General features: G+C 36.2%; 2 protein-coding genes and 2 long non-coding RNA genes across 4 annotated transcripts in view; 2 read left to right on the plus strand and 2 right to left on the minus strand.

Moving 5' to 3' along the window:
- LOC112589102 (uncharacterized) overlaps positions 1-4,243 on the minus strand; it is a 29,094-nt gene extending 24,851 nt beyond the window's left edge. The window contains exons 1-2 of the mRNA XM_025301116.1: positions 4,124-4,243; positions 3,943-4,004 (exon numbers count right to left, since the gene is read on the minus strand). Of these exons, the coding sequence (XP_025156901.1) occupies positions 3,943-4,004; positions 4,124-4,211 (150 nt within the window). The 5' untranslated portion in view covers positions 4,212-4,243. The remainder of the gene's footprint in view (positions 1-3,942; positions 4,005-4,123) is intronic.
- Positions 4,244-6,271: 2,028 nt separating this feature from the next.
- On the plus strand, positions 6,272-6,639 carry LOC112589105 (uncharacterized). The gene is made up of 2 exons (XR_003113270.1): positions 6,272-6,444; positions 6,570-6,639. It is a non-coding gene; the product is annotated as an uncharacterized LOC112589105 (long non-coding RNA).
- Positions 6,640-9,239: 2,600 nt separating this feature from the next.
- Positions 9,240-10,316, minus strand: LOC112589104 (uncharacterized). Its single transcript, XR_003113269.1, has 4 exons — positions 10,012-10,316; positions 9,796-9,886; positions 9,551-9,701; positions 9,240-9,405 (listed from the first exon to the last, which is right to left on the minus strand). It is a non-coding gene; the product is annotated as an uncharacterized LOC112589104 (long non-coding RNA).
- A 3,061-nt stretch (positions 10,317-13,377) lies between these two features.
- Positions 13,378-14,832, plus strand: LOC112589103 (uncharacterized). The gene is made up of 4 exons (XM_025301117.1): positions 13,378-13,487; positions 13,582-13,732; positions 13,878-14,075; positions 14,737-14,832. The coding sequence occupies exons 2-4, from the start codon at positions 13,616-13,618 to the stop codon at positions 14,830-14,832; spliced, it is 411 nt and encodes a 136-aa protein (XP_025156902.1). The 5' UTR covers positions 13,378-13,487; positions 13,582-13,615.
- The last annotated feature ends 321 nt before the right edge of the window (positions 14,833-15,153 follow it).

A 15,153-nucleotide genomic window follows, 5' to 3' on the forward strand; every position in this document is an offset into this window, starting at 1 on the left:
TTATGTTCCCGACTGTTGTTGAGCAAGCATTTTCCAAAATTACTTCTTGATCACTTATTTGCTATGAGCTATCTTGCTCGTGAATTTCGTTCGAATATACCATCAACCATCATTTCCTGTACTTGGGCGAGTGTTCATTGTTTATAGTTTTACGTCAATTGTTCTTACGACTGCTGTTTCTTGTGAATGTTTTCAAAATTCTTTCGGATAGTAGTTACTGCAAGTACTTTTCTATCATTTGTTCCTACGACTATTTTTTGTGTTAATTTCATTTAGGTTAATCATAAACTCTGCTTTCTATGAATTTACTTCGAATCTCTGTTATAATATTATTAAAGCATTGTTAATCTGTAAAATTTCATAATGTCATTAAACCCAAAAAAGATTTTAAAGTTATTATGCCTCACGAGGACCCAATGTACAATATAGAATCTAGAATAACAGATGAAGAAAAATCAATCGCTTCTCAACTTGCAGATTTGATAAAAGACGCTATCAATTTTGATATATTAGGAGTTCAAATAAGTTTCCGCCGTTTGACAAAAGATGGCCCCAGCAAAAGGTTATGTTGAAATTATCATATAAACGTAATATCGTAAGTTTGGACATCTAGTAACAACATAACCTTGAAGTATTAGTAACTCCGTATCAACATTACATAATTTTTTTCGTGCGAAAATGTCAAGTTTTGTGCCGAATAAGCGTCATTTGCGGGAACTTTTGATTTACTTCTTTAATTTGAAGAAATCTGCATCCGAGACGCATCGATTGCTTGCAGAAGCATATGGTGAGACTGCTTTAAGTGAGAGAAATTGTCGTGAGTGGTTTCAAAAGTTTAAAGACGGTGAATTTGACGTGGAAGACAAAGAACGTAGTGGAAGGCCGAAAGTATACAAAGACACGGAATTGGAAGCATTATTGGAGGAAGATTCTTGCCAAATGCAAAAAGAACTTGCACTTACATTAGAAGTGACTTAACAAGCAATTTCATATCGTTTAAAATCGTTGGGAATGATTCAAAAACAAGGAAATTGGGTTCCATATGAACTGAAGCCGAGAAACGTTGAACGCCGATTTTACACGTGTGAAATGCTGCTTGCCAGGCATAAAAGAAAGGGTTTTTTGCATCGTATAGTCACTAGTGATGAAAAATGGATCCACTACGATAACCCAAAGAAGAGAAAATCAGGGGACCACCTGGCCATGCTTCAACATCGACAGCCAAACCGAATATTCATGAAAAAAAACTCATGCTGTGTATTTAGTGGGATCAACTTGGTGTCGTGTATTATGAGTTGCTCAAACTGAACGAAACCATTACTAGAGCTCTTTACCGAACACAATTAATGAGATTGAACCGAGCACTCTAGGAAAAACACGCCCATTACTACTCCAAACACGACAAAATTATTCTCCTACATGACAATGCTCGGCCACATGTTACAAAACCGGTCAAAACCTATTTGGAAACACTTAATTGGGAAGTCCTACCCCATCCGCTGCATTCACCAGACATTGCCCCTTCCGATTATCACTTGTTCCGGTCGATGGCACATGGCCTGTCTAAGCAGCGCTTTACATCATATGAAGATACTAAAAATTGGGTCGATTCGTGGAGAGCCTCAAAAGATGAAGAATTCTTCCGACGTGGTATCCGAATGCTGCCAGAAAGATGGGAAAAAGTAATGGCTAGTGATGGACAATACTTTGGATAAAACGTAATGTACCGTTCTTTCACAATAAATTCCTAATTTTTGATAGAAAACGGCGGAAACTTATTTGTACTCCTAATATTTAAAGAGATTTATGATACTTTGAACTGTACTGATGCTAGTGTGATTCCTGATGCTGTTTTAGTTGAAGACAATTCAGAAGATGTTTCGGAAGTTGTGCAAGACAATACAAAATTCAGAGAAATTGTAGACATTGATTATAAGAAGAGAGTTATAAGTAGAAATTGAATTTTGGCGATCTGGACAAAAGAAAAGAAGGAATATGGAATCAGTTAAAAACCGATTTATGAAAATTATAAATATAACACAATTGTATCGATGGGAAGCACAAGTTGCTGAGGGTGGATCAAGGACTGATAAATTGTTATATATCTCTCAATACGTTCTAGAACAATTTAACAGTGCATCTGATCGAAATCTACCCATTCACGATTTAGATCTACAGAGATGGGTCTTGAAAGCAAAAGAGGAAGTTCATTTACCTTCTCAATTATTTACGGCTTCATCAAAATGGATACACAACTTTAAAATACAACATGGTATTGTTTCAAGAAAAATAAATAAATTTGTGACACAAGCACATATTTTAAATAAAGCAGAACTATTGGAACAATCTTCCAATTATATGAGTCAAGTTAAATTAGAGATAGGCTTGCTAGGAACAGCAAACGTTTACAATTCAGATCAATCAGGGTCAAAGAAATAAAAATCCTTACAATTCCTGCAGGAACAACTGGCTTCACTCAACCATTGGATGTCTACGTATTCAGACCGTGGAAAAACTTCCTGAAACAATTTTCTTAACTTAATTCTCTTATACAACTATGATATTAACCTACATTTGAGGAATAATATTCTCAAAATTCAATCAATCATTAATCCACAATCAATTCTCATCACCCCGATTCCAAAACATGATTAAATATGCCTGGTGGAAAAGTGGATATATTGAAGAAAAACCAGATACTATAGATGTGAAACGCCTGTTGATTTCTGTTTAAAGAATTGCGGGACAGTCTGCAAAATCTGCAATAACATTGCATTAATAAAATGTGCGTGGTGTACTAACTTTCTGTCTATGGAGCATTTTTTTGCGAAAGAAGATAAAGCTGTTCCCCATTATTGCCATGAATATAAAGAATAATGCCAATTATCATGGAATTTATACTCATAGACTATGAAAAGAAATTATAAAATCTTGCCTTGACTGGCTGGATCTCGACCATATCTTGCCTTCTCTGGCTGGATCTCGACCATATCTTGCCTTTACTGGCTGGATCTCGATCACATCTTGTCTTATTTGAATGAATAATTAACTTTCAATTCCTTTATTGATCGAATTATTGACTGATCTTGCCTTAATTGGTTGGATCAATGAACAATTTTAAATTGCAGAGGCTTGTTTTATTTACAAACCACCAACGTTCTGAATATAAAATTTTACGCTCTATCGATTCTCGGGATGAAAAGTAAACTTCTCCCTTTGAAAAACATGAAATGATTTTCAAATGACCTTGAAAATCGACCTCAAGGTCGACTTCTAAGTCGCCATCAAGTGCATCACTTTGAACTCTACAACTTTGGTCCTAAGCACTTTTTTCAGAAAATGTATCGTTTCAGAAATAATTAGCCATAACTGTTTCCACCTCCAGGGGTTGAGGGGTGCTTTTTACCCCTAAAAAGCGTATTTAACCGAAACAAAAAAACACGTATTTAATATTTTTCGGTGTTTAATAAGTATATTAAGTTTCGTTCAAATCGGTGAGTATCAGTTGGGTAGTGTTACTTGTTAGTAGTAGTACTGTCAGTGTTATTAACACTATTTCGGAATATAATCATATTATTTTGATTTCTGCGCACATTTCGACTTATCATGTCAGAGACAAACGTGAAATATTATCTGAATATTTAAAGTATTTGTATTTCTTGAAATAGCTTAGGACAAAGTTATGAGATAGAAAAAGATAGAAGCCAATAAATGAAGTAAATATAATTTTGTTGAGTTTTCAAACTATTATTTCTAATGTTACGTTTGAAGTATCAAATAGAAAATCAAATATATAATAATTTTATTTACAATAAGGAGTCATATATGATGGCTATATGCATCAGAATAAATAATAATTATTTTTGTGCAAACATCTTAATGTTTCGATCGATGAGGTAAATTGGTGAAATATATCTAGGACATTTTAATGCAAACATTTACCTTTTTCAGCAAAATCGCAGTATATAATTTGAAGAACCCTTGACAGTTGGAACTAATGATGACTGTATGACAGACGATAATGAATACGATATACATATGCACACATGAGAAAAATATAAAAATTAATTTATGTATAAAATTCCCGGTTTGGTGCGTGACTTACGGAAAAATCAGTACTAACTTTCTGGACAATCCGATAAACTGTCGTATGTCTCCGCAAAATAGAAAACACAAAAATGTTCACTTCCAGTGCTCTTGTCAGTGCGCATGTAGTGACTGATAACAAACAAGTTAGAAAAGTTTCAGGTATCTGCAACAGTATGCATTAATATAAAACATCGCATTATCATAAAAAGTTGTTTCTACATATAATTAGAGAAGCAATTTTTACTTAACAAATGCTGACTTCGCTACTACTTATTAGCTACTTACTAAGAACCATTTATTAAGAAAAAAAAGAACTTCTATAAATAGGTAAAGTTGAATACAAATTAAAGTGAATCGGAACAGAAATATCAGATCTCGAGACACGCAGTTTTACTATATCATGCGTATGTTTGCAAAAACGTATGTTTTTACTCTTATTTTTTGTATATGCATTTTCATAATGGTAAATACCTGGATTTCTTACATAGCCGCAAATTTCGAGTGTAATAAGAGATTTGAGAACATTTAAATTAAAGGAAAATATTTTCCCATTAATAAAGAATGAATAATTAATATCTCACACAAGAGGAATCTTCATCCTGGAAATCACCGTGCATTTTGCTTTTAGAAAAGTATAATATTGATGTAATAGTAACAAATGCTACCCAATAACGGTGCAAATCTTAAACTTTTTTGAGAAATGCAGTTCGAAGTTTAGTCTTTTCTGTTAATGTCGTTATAGCAGAAGAATTACCCATTTGCTTCAGTAGCGCAGTGGATCAGGCTTTGTGATATGAGCGTAGAGGTTGTTCAAGTGTGTTATTTTTACTATCACAGGGAGAACTATGTAGAATGTATAATAATACGCAGACAAATTCTTTACATAGTCATACTTATTTCTTTTAGCATGAATAAAAATGATCAATGCTAACGTGTATAATGATAAGTATATATCGCAGTTCTACGTGTACGCAATTGTACACATACACACACACATACACACGTATACCAAAATCAATGTCAAAACCGAACAATTCGTGAAAATTTTTTATTGATAGCAATTGTGCGCAAAGACGAAAGAGAAGTACATGGGTCTCCGCGGGTATCTCGTCATATTAATTGTCTATGAGCTGATAAACAATTGATCTCCGGTATTTACAAGTTACGCTTGTCCGCAGCTTGTTCGGTTTTGACATCATTGGTATCAGTGATGCGAATTTGGTGACGGGCTTGCACGAGGATTCTCCTCCCCCCCCATATACGCACACAGTCAGCTCGGTCAATCCGTGTGAGCCACGCGATCGGCAATGCGACGCGCCGAGCGAGCGAGAGAGAGAGAGAATATCATTCCCTCCTTGTCGCTCTCGTTCTCGCTCAGCGAGCCTAATTCTTGGGAGAGAAGAAAAGAGAAACATTTTATATTTTATTTAAAAAATCGTAATTTTTGCAGAAAACTGATTGATGAAGAAAAAAATTAATTCACGAGCTCAACGAAGATCTTAAAAAAAATTACTGCAAGAAATGAAGTTGTTGTTATTATATGCCATATTGTACAATATTAAAACATACGCGCAATAATTATCTATAATTTGCATATATGGGCGTTTATGTAATTATAAGTAATATAAAAGTCATGACAAATTAATGTGGCTGCGCGTTATCTCTGTCGCATCATTGCTAGAAATCGTCCGAACTCTCGAAATTATTTTCTTCCCGAATTATGAATATAAAACAATGTGGAAAGGAAAACAAGCGAGTGAAAGAGGGGACGGCGACGTCTGCCTTAAGATAACATCGCTGCTGGTCGCTTCGTCGCGATTGTCTATTCGCTGGTGGTGAGACGAAGACCGATTCTTCGTTTTCATCTAACTAATCTAGCTCGCTCGTGAACATAGCACAAAACAGAATCAAATAATTATCGACATAGCACGGAATAATACCGACAAATCGTGGACGTTGGCTTAATAGTTCATGTCCATGAAAAATGGACCCAGTTAGCGCTTCGAATCAGCCAACTTTTCTATAACGCTGTAAATGCAGCCATGCCCGCTCTCAGGCTTCTCTCTGCTCTGGTAGTATCATTAAATGTATCCTTATGAAAAATATACCGAATGTTGATATGTTGACCGTCAACCTTAATGTCACTTGAGGGTTCACCATCAATTTTAGTGTTAATGCAGGTGTTACTATTAAATAGTTAGGTGTGATGTTTATTTCGTATATTATATTCGGTATTACCGTCAAACAATGGAGCGTCAACTAGGTGCAATTGTCAACCTGGGTATAATTTGTAGTGTTACTCTCATATAGTTGAACTAGTTATCAGTTGTAGCCCCTGAGATATTATCTATCTCGGTAACGTATCATTATCATCTTTTTTATTGTAATTGCAGAACAATTATAATAATAGCAATAATGACATAAAAGGAACTAGTGTGTGTGTGAAGAACGTATTAGTGAGTCAATTTTTTATAATACAGATAATTATTCAAAGACCGACTTGCTTCGATAAAATCATGCTGTTTACCATTATCAAGCCGCAGCAAAAAACAGAACCATTTATAATTCCTGGTAAGGCTTTGCAATAACAGACCGATTTGTGACGTGTCCTACTTTGCGGGTCGAATCATGCGGATTTTCGATAAAGGATTGTAGAACATCTAATGATTTTTCTACACTTGTTGCTGATACTGGCTTACCTGGTATTGCACGATTTTTCACACTTCCAGTTTCCTGAAAACGCATTATCGTTCTTTGAACGGTAGATTTTGAAATGTCATTACCCTGATTACGAAAAGTTTCATTAAAAAGCCGCCTCACATCCTTGTACGACCTTAGTCGATCATCCCATCCTCTCATCATCAAAAGAGATATGCGTTCTCGTTCTGAAAGACTTGCCATATTGACAAGCAGAAGTGGTAAGATTTAGTCTAATCGACTAAATTAATATTTGGATCAATTCAAAGTTATTCTAAAGACAGTGCTGAAGAATAATAATGAGCACGGAATGAAGTGCAATTAAGTCAGCTTACAACTAGCTTCAAACTGTTTCTTAATAATTTTCAAAAAAATAGAGGAATTTCAGTCGAGTTTGCGATTCACTAAACTGTAATGAGTATTAAATGAGTAAATGGGAGAAATAAACGTCGAACAGCAGAATAGTTCAAATAAATAAATAACTGAAATAAATCAATCAACGAAATTAAGACAAGCCAATAGGAGCCAACGCCTGGAAATTAGTCGCGCAATTATTTTGACGAGTTGACTGGATCATCCTCCGATCTTGTCTTAGTTGGCTCGATCACTCCGACCTTGCCTTAGTTGGCCGGATCATCCTCCGATCTTGCCTTAGTTGGCTAGATATCTTACTTTAAAAAACTCGATAACTTCGGAACAGCTTACTCAAATTAGATAAAACCATAGTGCTTTGAAAAGGTCTGAAGAAGGGCTATATGAATATGCAATAAAAAGTTGAGAGTTCTATTTAAAAAATCCGAGGTGACCTTGTCCTGACCTTGATGATGCCATCCAAGGTCAAATTGTTAAGATCGGTAAATAGATCTTTTCCAACGCTATAACTTTTGTCTGAAACATTTTTTTATAAAGTGTATATTTTTCGAAATTTTCAGGGGTCCCGGGGTTTTTCCTTCACCCTGTATATTAGGTGTACAACTTTGCTTCCGCCGTTTTCCTACAGATGGCTTTAGTGGTAAGTAGTGGTCGAAATAAATAACACATCGATCAATAAGTCCCGGGACTAACCAACAAATGGCGCCTCTAATAACAAATCCATATCATTCTCAGTTAGTACCAACCTTTAGAAGTTACGTGTCAAACTTTCATGACATTCGTGACGCTACACCGTGTCACAAATCGATGGTAACGGTGGCCAAATTGCATGAGTTGAACTTCGAATTGCTTCCGCACTCATCGTATTCTCCAGATTTGGCCCCCAGCGATTATTGGCTGTTCGCAGACCTCAAAAAAAGATGCTCCAGGGAAAGAGATTTGGCTCCAATGAAGAAGTGATTGCTGAAACTAACGCCTATTTTAAAACCAAAGATCGTTCTACACGGCTGGCATAGAAAAGTTAGGAAAGCGTTGGAATGAATGTATCGCTCTTGAAGGAGACTATGTTGATGAATAAAGAAGAATTTTGGCAAAAATATGTTGTTTTAGTAATTAGTCCCGGGACTTATTGATCGATGTGTTAGATCATAGACATCATGCAATAAACTTGGGCATCTGTCAACATAACCCCATAGAAACATTAATCGATTTGTGTCTGCATCATAAAATTATTCTCGATTGAAAATGTCAGTTTACGAGCCAAATTCTCGTCATTTGCGGGAGGTTTTAATTTTCTGCTTCAATATGAAGAAATCTGCGGCTGAGGCTCATCGAATGCTCTTAGATACTTATGGTGAGGCCGCTATTAGTGAAAGAATGTGTCATGAGTGATTTCAACGCTTCAAGAACGGTGATTTTCACGTCGAAGACCGACATAGCGGTGGAAAAGAGAAGGTTTTCGAAGATGTAGAATTGGAGGCATTACTTAATGAAGACTCGTGTCAAAGTCAAGAAGAATTGGCACGATCATTGGGAGTGACTCAACAAGCAATTTCAAAACGCCTCAAAGACATGGGAATGATTCAGAAGCAAGGAAATTGGGTGCCGTACGAGTTGAAACCGAGATATGTTGAACGGCGTTTGTTTGCTTGTGAACAGTTGTTTGAAAGGCAAAGACGGAAGGGATTTCTGCATCGCATTGTGACTGGGGACGAAAAATTGGTTCATTACGATAACCCTAAGCGCAGAAAATCATGGGCATATCCCGGCCATGCTTCCACGTCGACGACCAAACTGAATATTCACGGCTCCAAGGTCATGCTCTGTATTTGGTGAGACCAGCTCGGCGTAGTGTATCATGAGCTGTTAAAACCGACTGAAACAATCACAGGCGATCGTTATCGAACGCAATTAATGCGTTTGAGCCGAGCCGTTTGTCTTTCAATGCCATTGAAAGACAAACGGCCGCAATACAACGAGAGACACGATAAAGTGATTTTGCAGCATGACAATGCTCGACCCCATGTTGCGAAAGTGGTCAAGACATACTTGGAAACGTTGAAATAGGAAGTTGTACCCACCCGCCGTATTCTTCAGATGTTGCTCCCTCTGACTATCACTTGTTTCGATCAATGGCACATGGCCTGGTTGACTAGCACTTCCGGTCTTATGAAGAAGCAAGAAATTGGATCGATTCGTGGATAGCTTCAAAAGATGACTAGTTTTTTCAACGGGATTCGTACCTGCCTGAAAGATGGGAGAAAGTAGTGGTCAGCGATGGACAATACTTTGATCATAAATGTATAATCAGTTTTTTACAATAAAGCCTCGAATTTCGGAAAAAACGGAAGCAAAGTTGTACACCTAATAGCTTCCTTATTACTCTTCTCACCTCCTTCCTTTCTATTCCCCTCTCCTCTCCCCTTTCCTCATTTCTTCCCCTCCCTCTGATCACCATCCATTCCACTCCCCCTAATAACCTCCTAAAGTGTCTATCCCATTCCTCCATTTCTACTATGTTTTACCATTCCACTATGTTTTACCTTGTGAATAAAATAAATATTATGTAAATTCTTTTTTCTCAAAAGCACCGACCGAATGTGCGTCACAAATCGGTCTGTTATTGCAAAGCCTTACCAGGAATTATAAATGGTTCTGTTTTTTGCTGCGGCTTGATAATGGTAAACAGCATGATTTTATCGAAGCAAGTCGGTCTTTGAATAATTATCTGTATTATAAAAAATTGACTCACTAATACGTTCTTCACACACACACTAGTTCCTTTTATGTCATTATTGCTATTATTATAATTGTTCTGCAATTACAATAAAAAAGATGATAATGATACGTTACCGAGATAGATAATATCTCAGGGGCTACAACTGATAACTAGTTCAACTATATGAGAGTAACACTACAAATTATACCCAGGTTGACAATTGCACCTAGTTGACGCTCCATTGTTTGACGGTAATACCGAATATAATATACGAAATAAACATCACACCTAACTATTTAATAGTAACACCTGCAATAACACTAAAATTGATGGTGAACCCTCAAGTGACATTAAGGTTGACGGTCAACATATCAACATTCGGTATATTTTTCATAAGGATACATTTAATGATACTACCAGAGCAGAGAGAAGCCTGAGAGCGGGCATGGCTGCATTTACAGCGTTATGGAAAAGTTGGCTGATTCGAAGCGCTAACTGGGTCCATTTTTCATGGACATGAACTACTAAGCCAATGTCCACGATTTGTCGGTATTATTCCGTGCTATGTCGATAATTATTTGATTCTGTTTTGTGCTATGTTCACGAGCGAGCTAGATTAGTTAGATGAAAACGAAGAATCGGTCTTCGTCTCACCACCAGCGAATAGACAATCGCGACGAAGCGAACCAGCAGCGATGTTATCGTAAGGCAGACGTCGCCGTCCCCCCTTTCACTCCCTTGTTTTCCTTTCCACATTGTTTTATATTCATAATTCGGGAAGAAAATAATTTCGAGAGTTCGGACGAGTTTCTAGCAATGACGCGACAGAGATAACGCGCGGCCACATTAATTTGTCATGACTTTTATATTACTTATAATTACATAAACGCCCATATATGCAAATTATAGATAATTATTGCACGTATGTTTTAATATTGTACAATATGGCATATAATAACAACAACTTCATTTCTTGCAGTAATTTTTTTAAGATCTTCGTTGAGGTCGTGAATTAATTTTTTTCTTCATTAATCAGTTTTCTGCAAAAAGTACGATTTTTTAAATAAAATATAAAATGTTTCTCTTTTCTTCTCTCCCAAGAATTAGGCTCGCTGAGCGAGAACGAGAGCGACAAGGAGGGAATGATATTCTCTCTCTCTCTCGCTCGCTCGGCGCGTCGCATTGCCGATCGCGTGGCTCACACGGATTGACCGAGCTGACTGTGTGCGTATATGGGGGGGGAGGAGAATCCTCGTGCAAGCCCGTCACCAAATTCGCATCACTGATACCAATGATGTCAAAACCGAACAAGCTGCGGACAAGCGTAACTTGTAAATACCGGAGATCAATTGTTTATCAGCTCATAGACGATTAATATGACGAGATACCCGCGGAGACCCGCGTACTTCTCTTTCGTCTTTGCGCACAATTGCGATCAATAAAAAATTTTCACGAATTGTTCGGTTTTGACATTGATTTTGGTATACGTGTGTATGTGTGTGTGTATGTGTACAATTGCGTACACGTACAATTGCGATATACACTTATCACGTTAGCATTGATCATTTTTATTCATGCTAAAAGAAATAAGTATGATTATGTAAAGAATTTGTCTGCGTATTATTATACATTCTACATAGTTCTCCCTGTTATAGTAAAAATAACACACTTGAACAACCTCTATGCTCATATCACAAAGCCTGATCCACTGCGCTACTGAAGCAAATTGGTAATTCTTCTGCTATAACGACATTAACAGAAAAGACTAAACTTCGAACTGCATTTCTCAAAAACGTTTAAGATTTGCACCGTTATTGCGTAGCATTTGTTACTATTACATCAATATTATACTTTTCTAAAAGCAAAATCACGCGGTTATTTCGAGGATAAAGATTCCTCTCGTGTGAGATATTAATTATTCATACTTTATTAATGGGAAAAGATTTTCCTTTGGTTTAAATGTTCAAGAAAAGTTATTTGTCCTCTGAGAATCTTTCAATTTTTATGTTCGTGAAAGGTTTATAAAATTCGTAGAGAAAAAAAATTATTTTACTACCTACCTGTTCAAGAGTTGCGCATAAGAGATATTTTAACAAATCTGAATCTGAATCAGTCAACAAATTAAATTTTTCATTCAATGAATCATATGTAGGGTAAGCATAAGTAAGATAAGTATAAATAATAAATTAAATATTATTCTCTGAATATAATAATAAATATTTTTGCATTAGCTGAATCATCGAAGTAAATATTCTATTATAAATTGACTTTTCGGATTACAATATTAATTTGATTTTTCAGAGTACGCTTTCAAATTGACTCTTCGGAATACGCTATTAAATTGACTTTTCGGAGTACACTTTTAAATTGACTCTTCTGACTACACATTTGTTAGTTGACTCTGTGGAGTACATATTTTTTAATTAACTCTTGGGAGAGAAGAGAAGAGAAACATTTTATATTTTATTTAAAAAATCGTAATTTTTGCAGAAAACTGATTGATGAAGAAAAAATTAATTCACGAGCTCAACGAAGATCTTAAAAAAATTACTGCAAAAAATGAAGTTGTTGTTATTATATGCCATATTGTACAATATTAAAACATACGTGCAATAATTATCTATAATTTGCATATATGGGCGTTTATGTAATTATAAGTAATATAAAAGTCATGACAAATTAATGTGGCCGCGCATTATCTCTGTCGCGTCATTGCTAGAAATCGTCCGAACTCTCGAAATTATTTTCTTCCCGAATTATGAATATAAAACAATGTGGAAAGGAAAACAAGCGAGTGAAAGGGGGGACGGCGACGTCTGCCTTACGATAACATCGCTGCTGGTTCGCTTCGTCGCGATTGTCTATTCGCTGGTGGTGAGACGAAGACCGATTCTTCGTTTTCATCTAACTAATCTAGCTCGCTCGTGAACATAGCACAAAACAGAATCAAATAATTATCGACATAGCACGGAATAATACCGACAAATCGTGGACATTGGCTTAGTAGTTCATGTCCATGAAAAATGGACCCAGTTAGCGCTTCGAATCAGCCAACTTTTCCATAACGCTGTAAATGCAGCCATGCCCGCTCTCAGGCTTCTCTCTGCTCTGGTAGTATCATTAAATGTATCCTTATGAAAAATATACCGAATGTTGATATGTTGACCGTCAACCTTAATGTCACTTGAGGGTTCACCATCAATTTTAGTGTTATTGCAGGTGTTACTATTAAATAGTTAGGTGTGATGTTTATTTCGTATATTATATTCGGTATTACCGTCAAACAATGGAGCGTCAACTAGGTGCAATTGTCAACCTGGGTATAATTTGTAGTGTTACTCTCATATAGTTGAACTAGTTATCAGTTGTAGCCCCTGAGATATTATCTATCTCGGTAACGTATCATTATCATCTTTTTTATTGTAATTGCAGAACAATTATAATAATAGCAATAATGACATAAAAGGAACTAGTGTGTGTGTGAAGAACGTATTAGTGAGTCAATTTTTTATAATACAGATAATTATTCAAAGACCGACTTGCTTCGATAAAATCATGCTGTTTACCATTATCAAGCCGCAGCAAAAAACAGAACCATTTATAATTCCTGGTAAGGCTTTGCAATAACAGACCGATTTGTGACGCACATTCGGTCGGTGCTTTTGAGAAAAAAGAATTTACATAATATTTATTTTATTCACAAGGTAAAACATAGTGGAATGGTAAAACATAGTAGAAATGGAGGAATGGGATAGACACTTTAGGAGGTTATTAGGGGGAGTGGAATGGATGGTGATCAGAGGGAGGGGAAGAAATGAGGAAAGGGGAGAGGAGAGGGGAATAGAAAGGAAGGAGGTGAGAAGAGTAATAAGGAAGCTATTAGGTGTACAACTTTGCTTCCGTTTTTTCCGAAATTCGAGGCTTTATTGTAAAAAACTGATTATACATTTATGATCAAAGTATTGTCCATCGCTGACCACTACTTTCTCCCATCTTTCAGGCAGGTACGAATCCCGTTGAAAAAACTAGTCATCTTTTGAAGCTATCCACGAATCGATCCAATTTCTTGCTTCTTCATAAGACCGGAAGTGCTAGTCAACCAGGCCATGTGCCATTGATCGAAACAAGTGATAGTCAGAGGGAGCAACATCTGAAGAATACGGCGGGTGGGTACAACTTCCTATTTCAACGTTTCCAAGTATGTCTTGACCACTTTCGCAACATGGGGTCGAGCATTGTCATGCTGCAAAATCACTTTATCGTGTCTCTCGTTGTATTGCGGCCGTTTGTCTTTCAATGGCATTGAAAGACAAACGGCTCGGCTCAAACGCATTAATTGCGTTCGATAACGATCGCCTGTGATTGTTTCAGTCGGTTTTAACAGCTCATGATACACTACGCCGAGCTGGTCTCACCAAATACAGAGCATGACCTTGGAGCCGTGAATATTCAGTTTGGTCGTCGACGTGGAAGCATGGCCGGGATATGCCCATGATTTTCTGCGCTTAGGGTTATCGTAATGAACCAATTTTTCGTCCCCAGTTTTCAACGCTATAACTTTTGTCGGAAACATTTTTTTATAAAGTGTATATTTTTCGAAATTTTCAGAGGTCCCGAAGTTTTTTCTTCACCCTGTATATATGTAATATTATATAAAGACACGTAATATATAGATATTGAAGTATATAACATAATATATGAAAATATAATATATAAAAATTATAATGCGAGAATTCTCCTTTATAAAACATAGAAAAAGTTATTTGTATAATGAATTTATGTTCCTATTCTTCTGTAATATATATATTTTTATTTGTAAGAGTAAAAGAAACATAAATTTAAAAAAAATAACAAAACAGCTAGACGGGAACACGCAGCCTGGAGAGTACCATCACCGCGCACAGTCTGCTGCCCTACGCCGTCATTTGGAAATAACTCTGCAAATGTTAGAATAACATACCTAAAATTGCGAAATTTCAATTTGTAATTTCTCCCAAATGGTTGAATGTTGCATCGTCTCCGGTTAACAGTAACTTTTGCTAGACCTATACTACATTTCTGCCAAAGCTCGTCAAAATCAGTAACCGCAGGTTTGGGAGCAGCTCTTATGAGTCGCGGGCGCGACTATGATAATACTGATAAGTTTTCCTATTCAACGCACCGAAATTATTATGAATAACATTATTTTATTATTAATAATAATATTATTTATAATAATAATTTTAATAATATTCCGCACCGAGAAAATGAAATATATTTCATTAATTGTTTTGCGG

The sequence above is a fragment of the Harpegnathos saltator genome, unplaced genomic scaffold (assembly GCF_003227715.2).
Source record: "Harpegnathos saltator strain DR-91 unplaced genomic scaffold, Hsal_v8.6 scaffold402, whole genome shotgun sequence".
Classification (NCBI taxonomy): domain Eukaryota; kingdom Metazoa; phylum Arthropoda; class Insecta; order Hymenoptera; family Formicidae; genus Harpegnathos; species Harpegnathos saltator.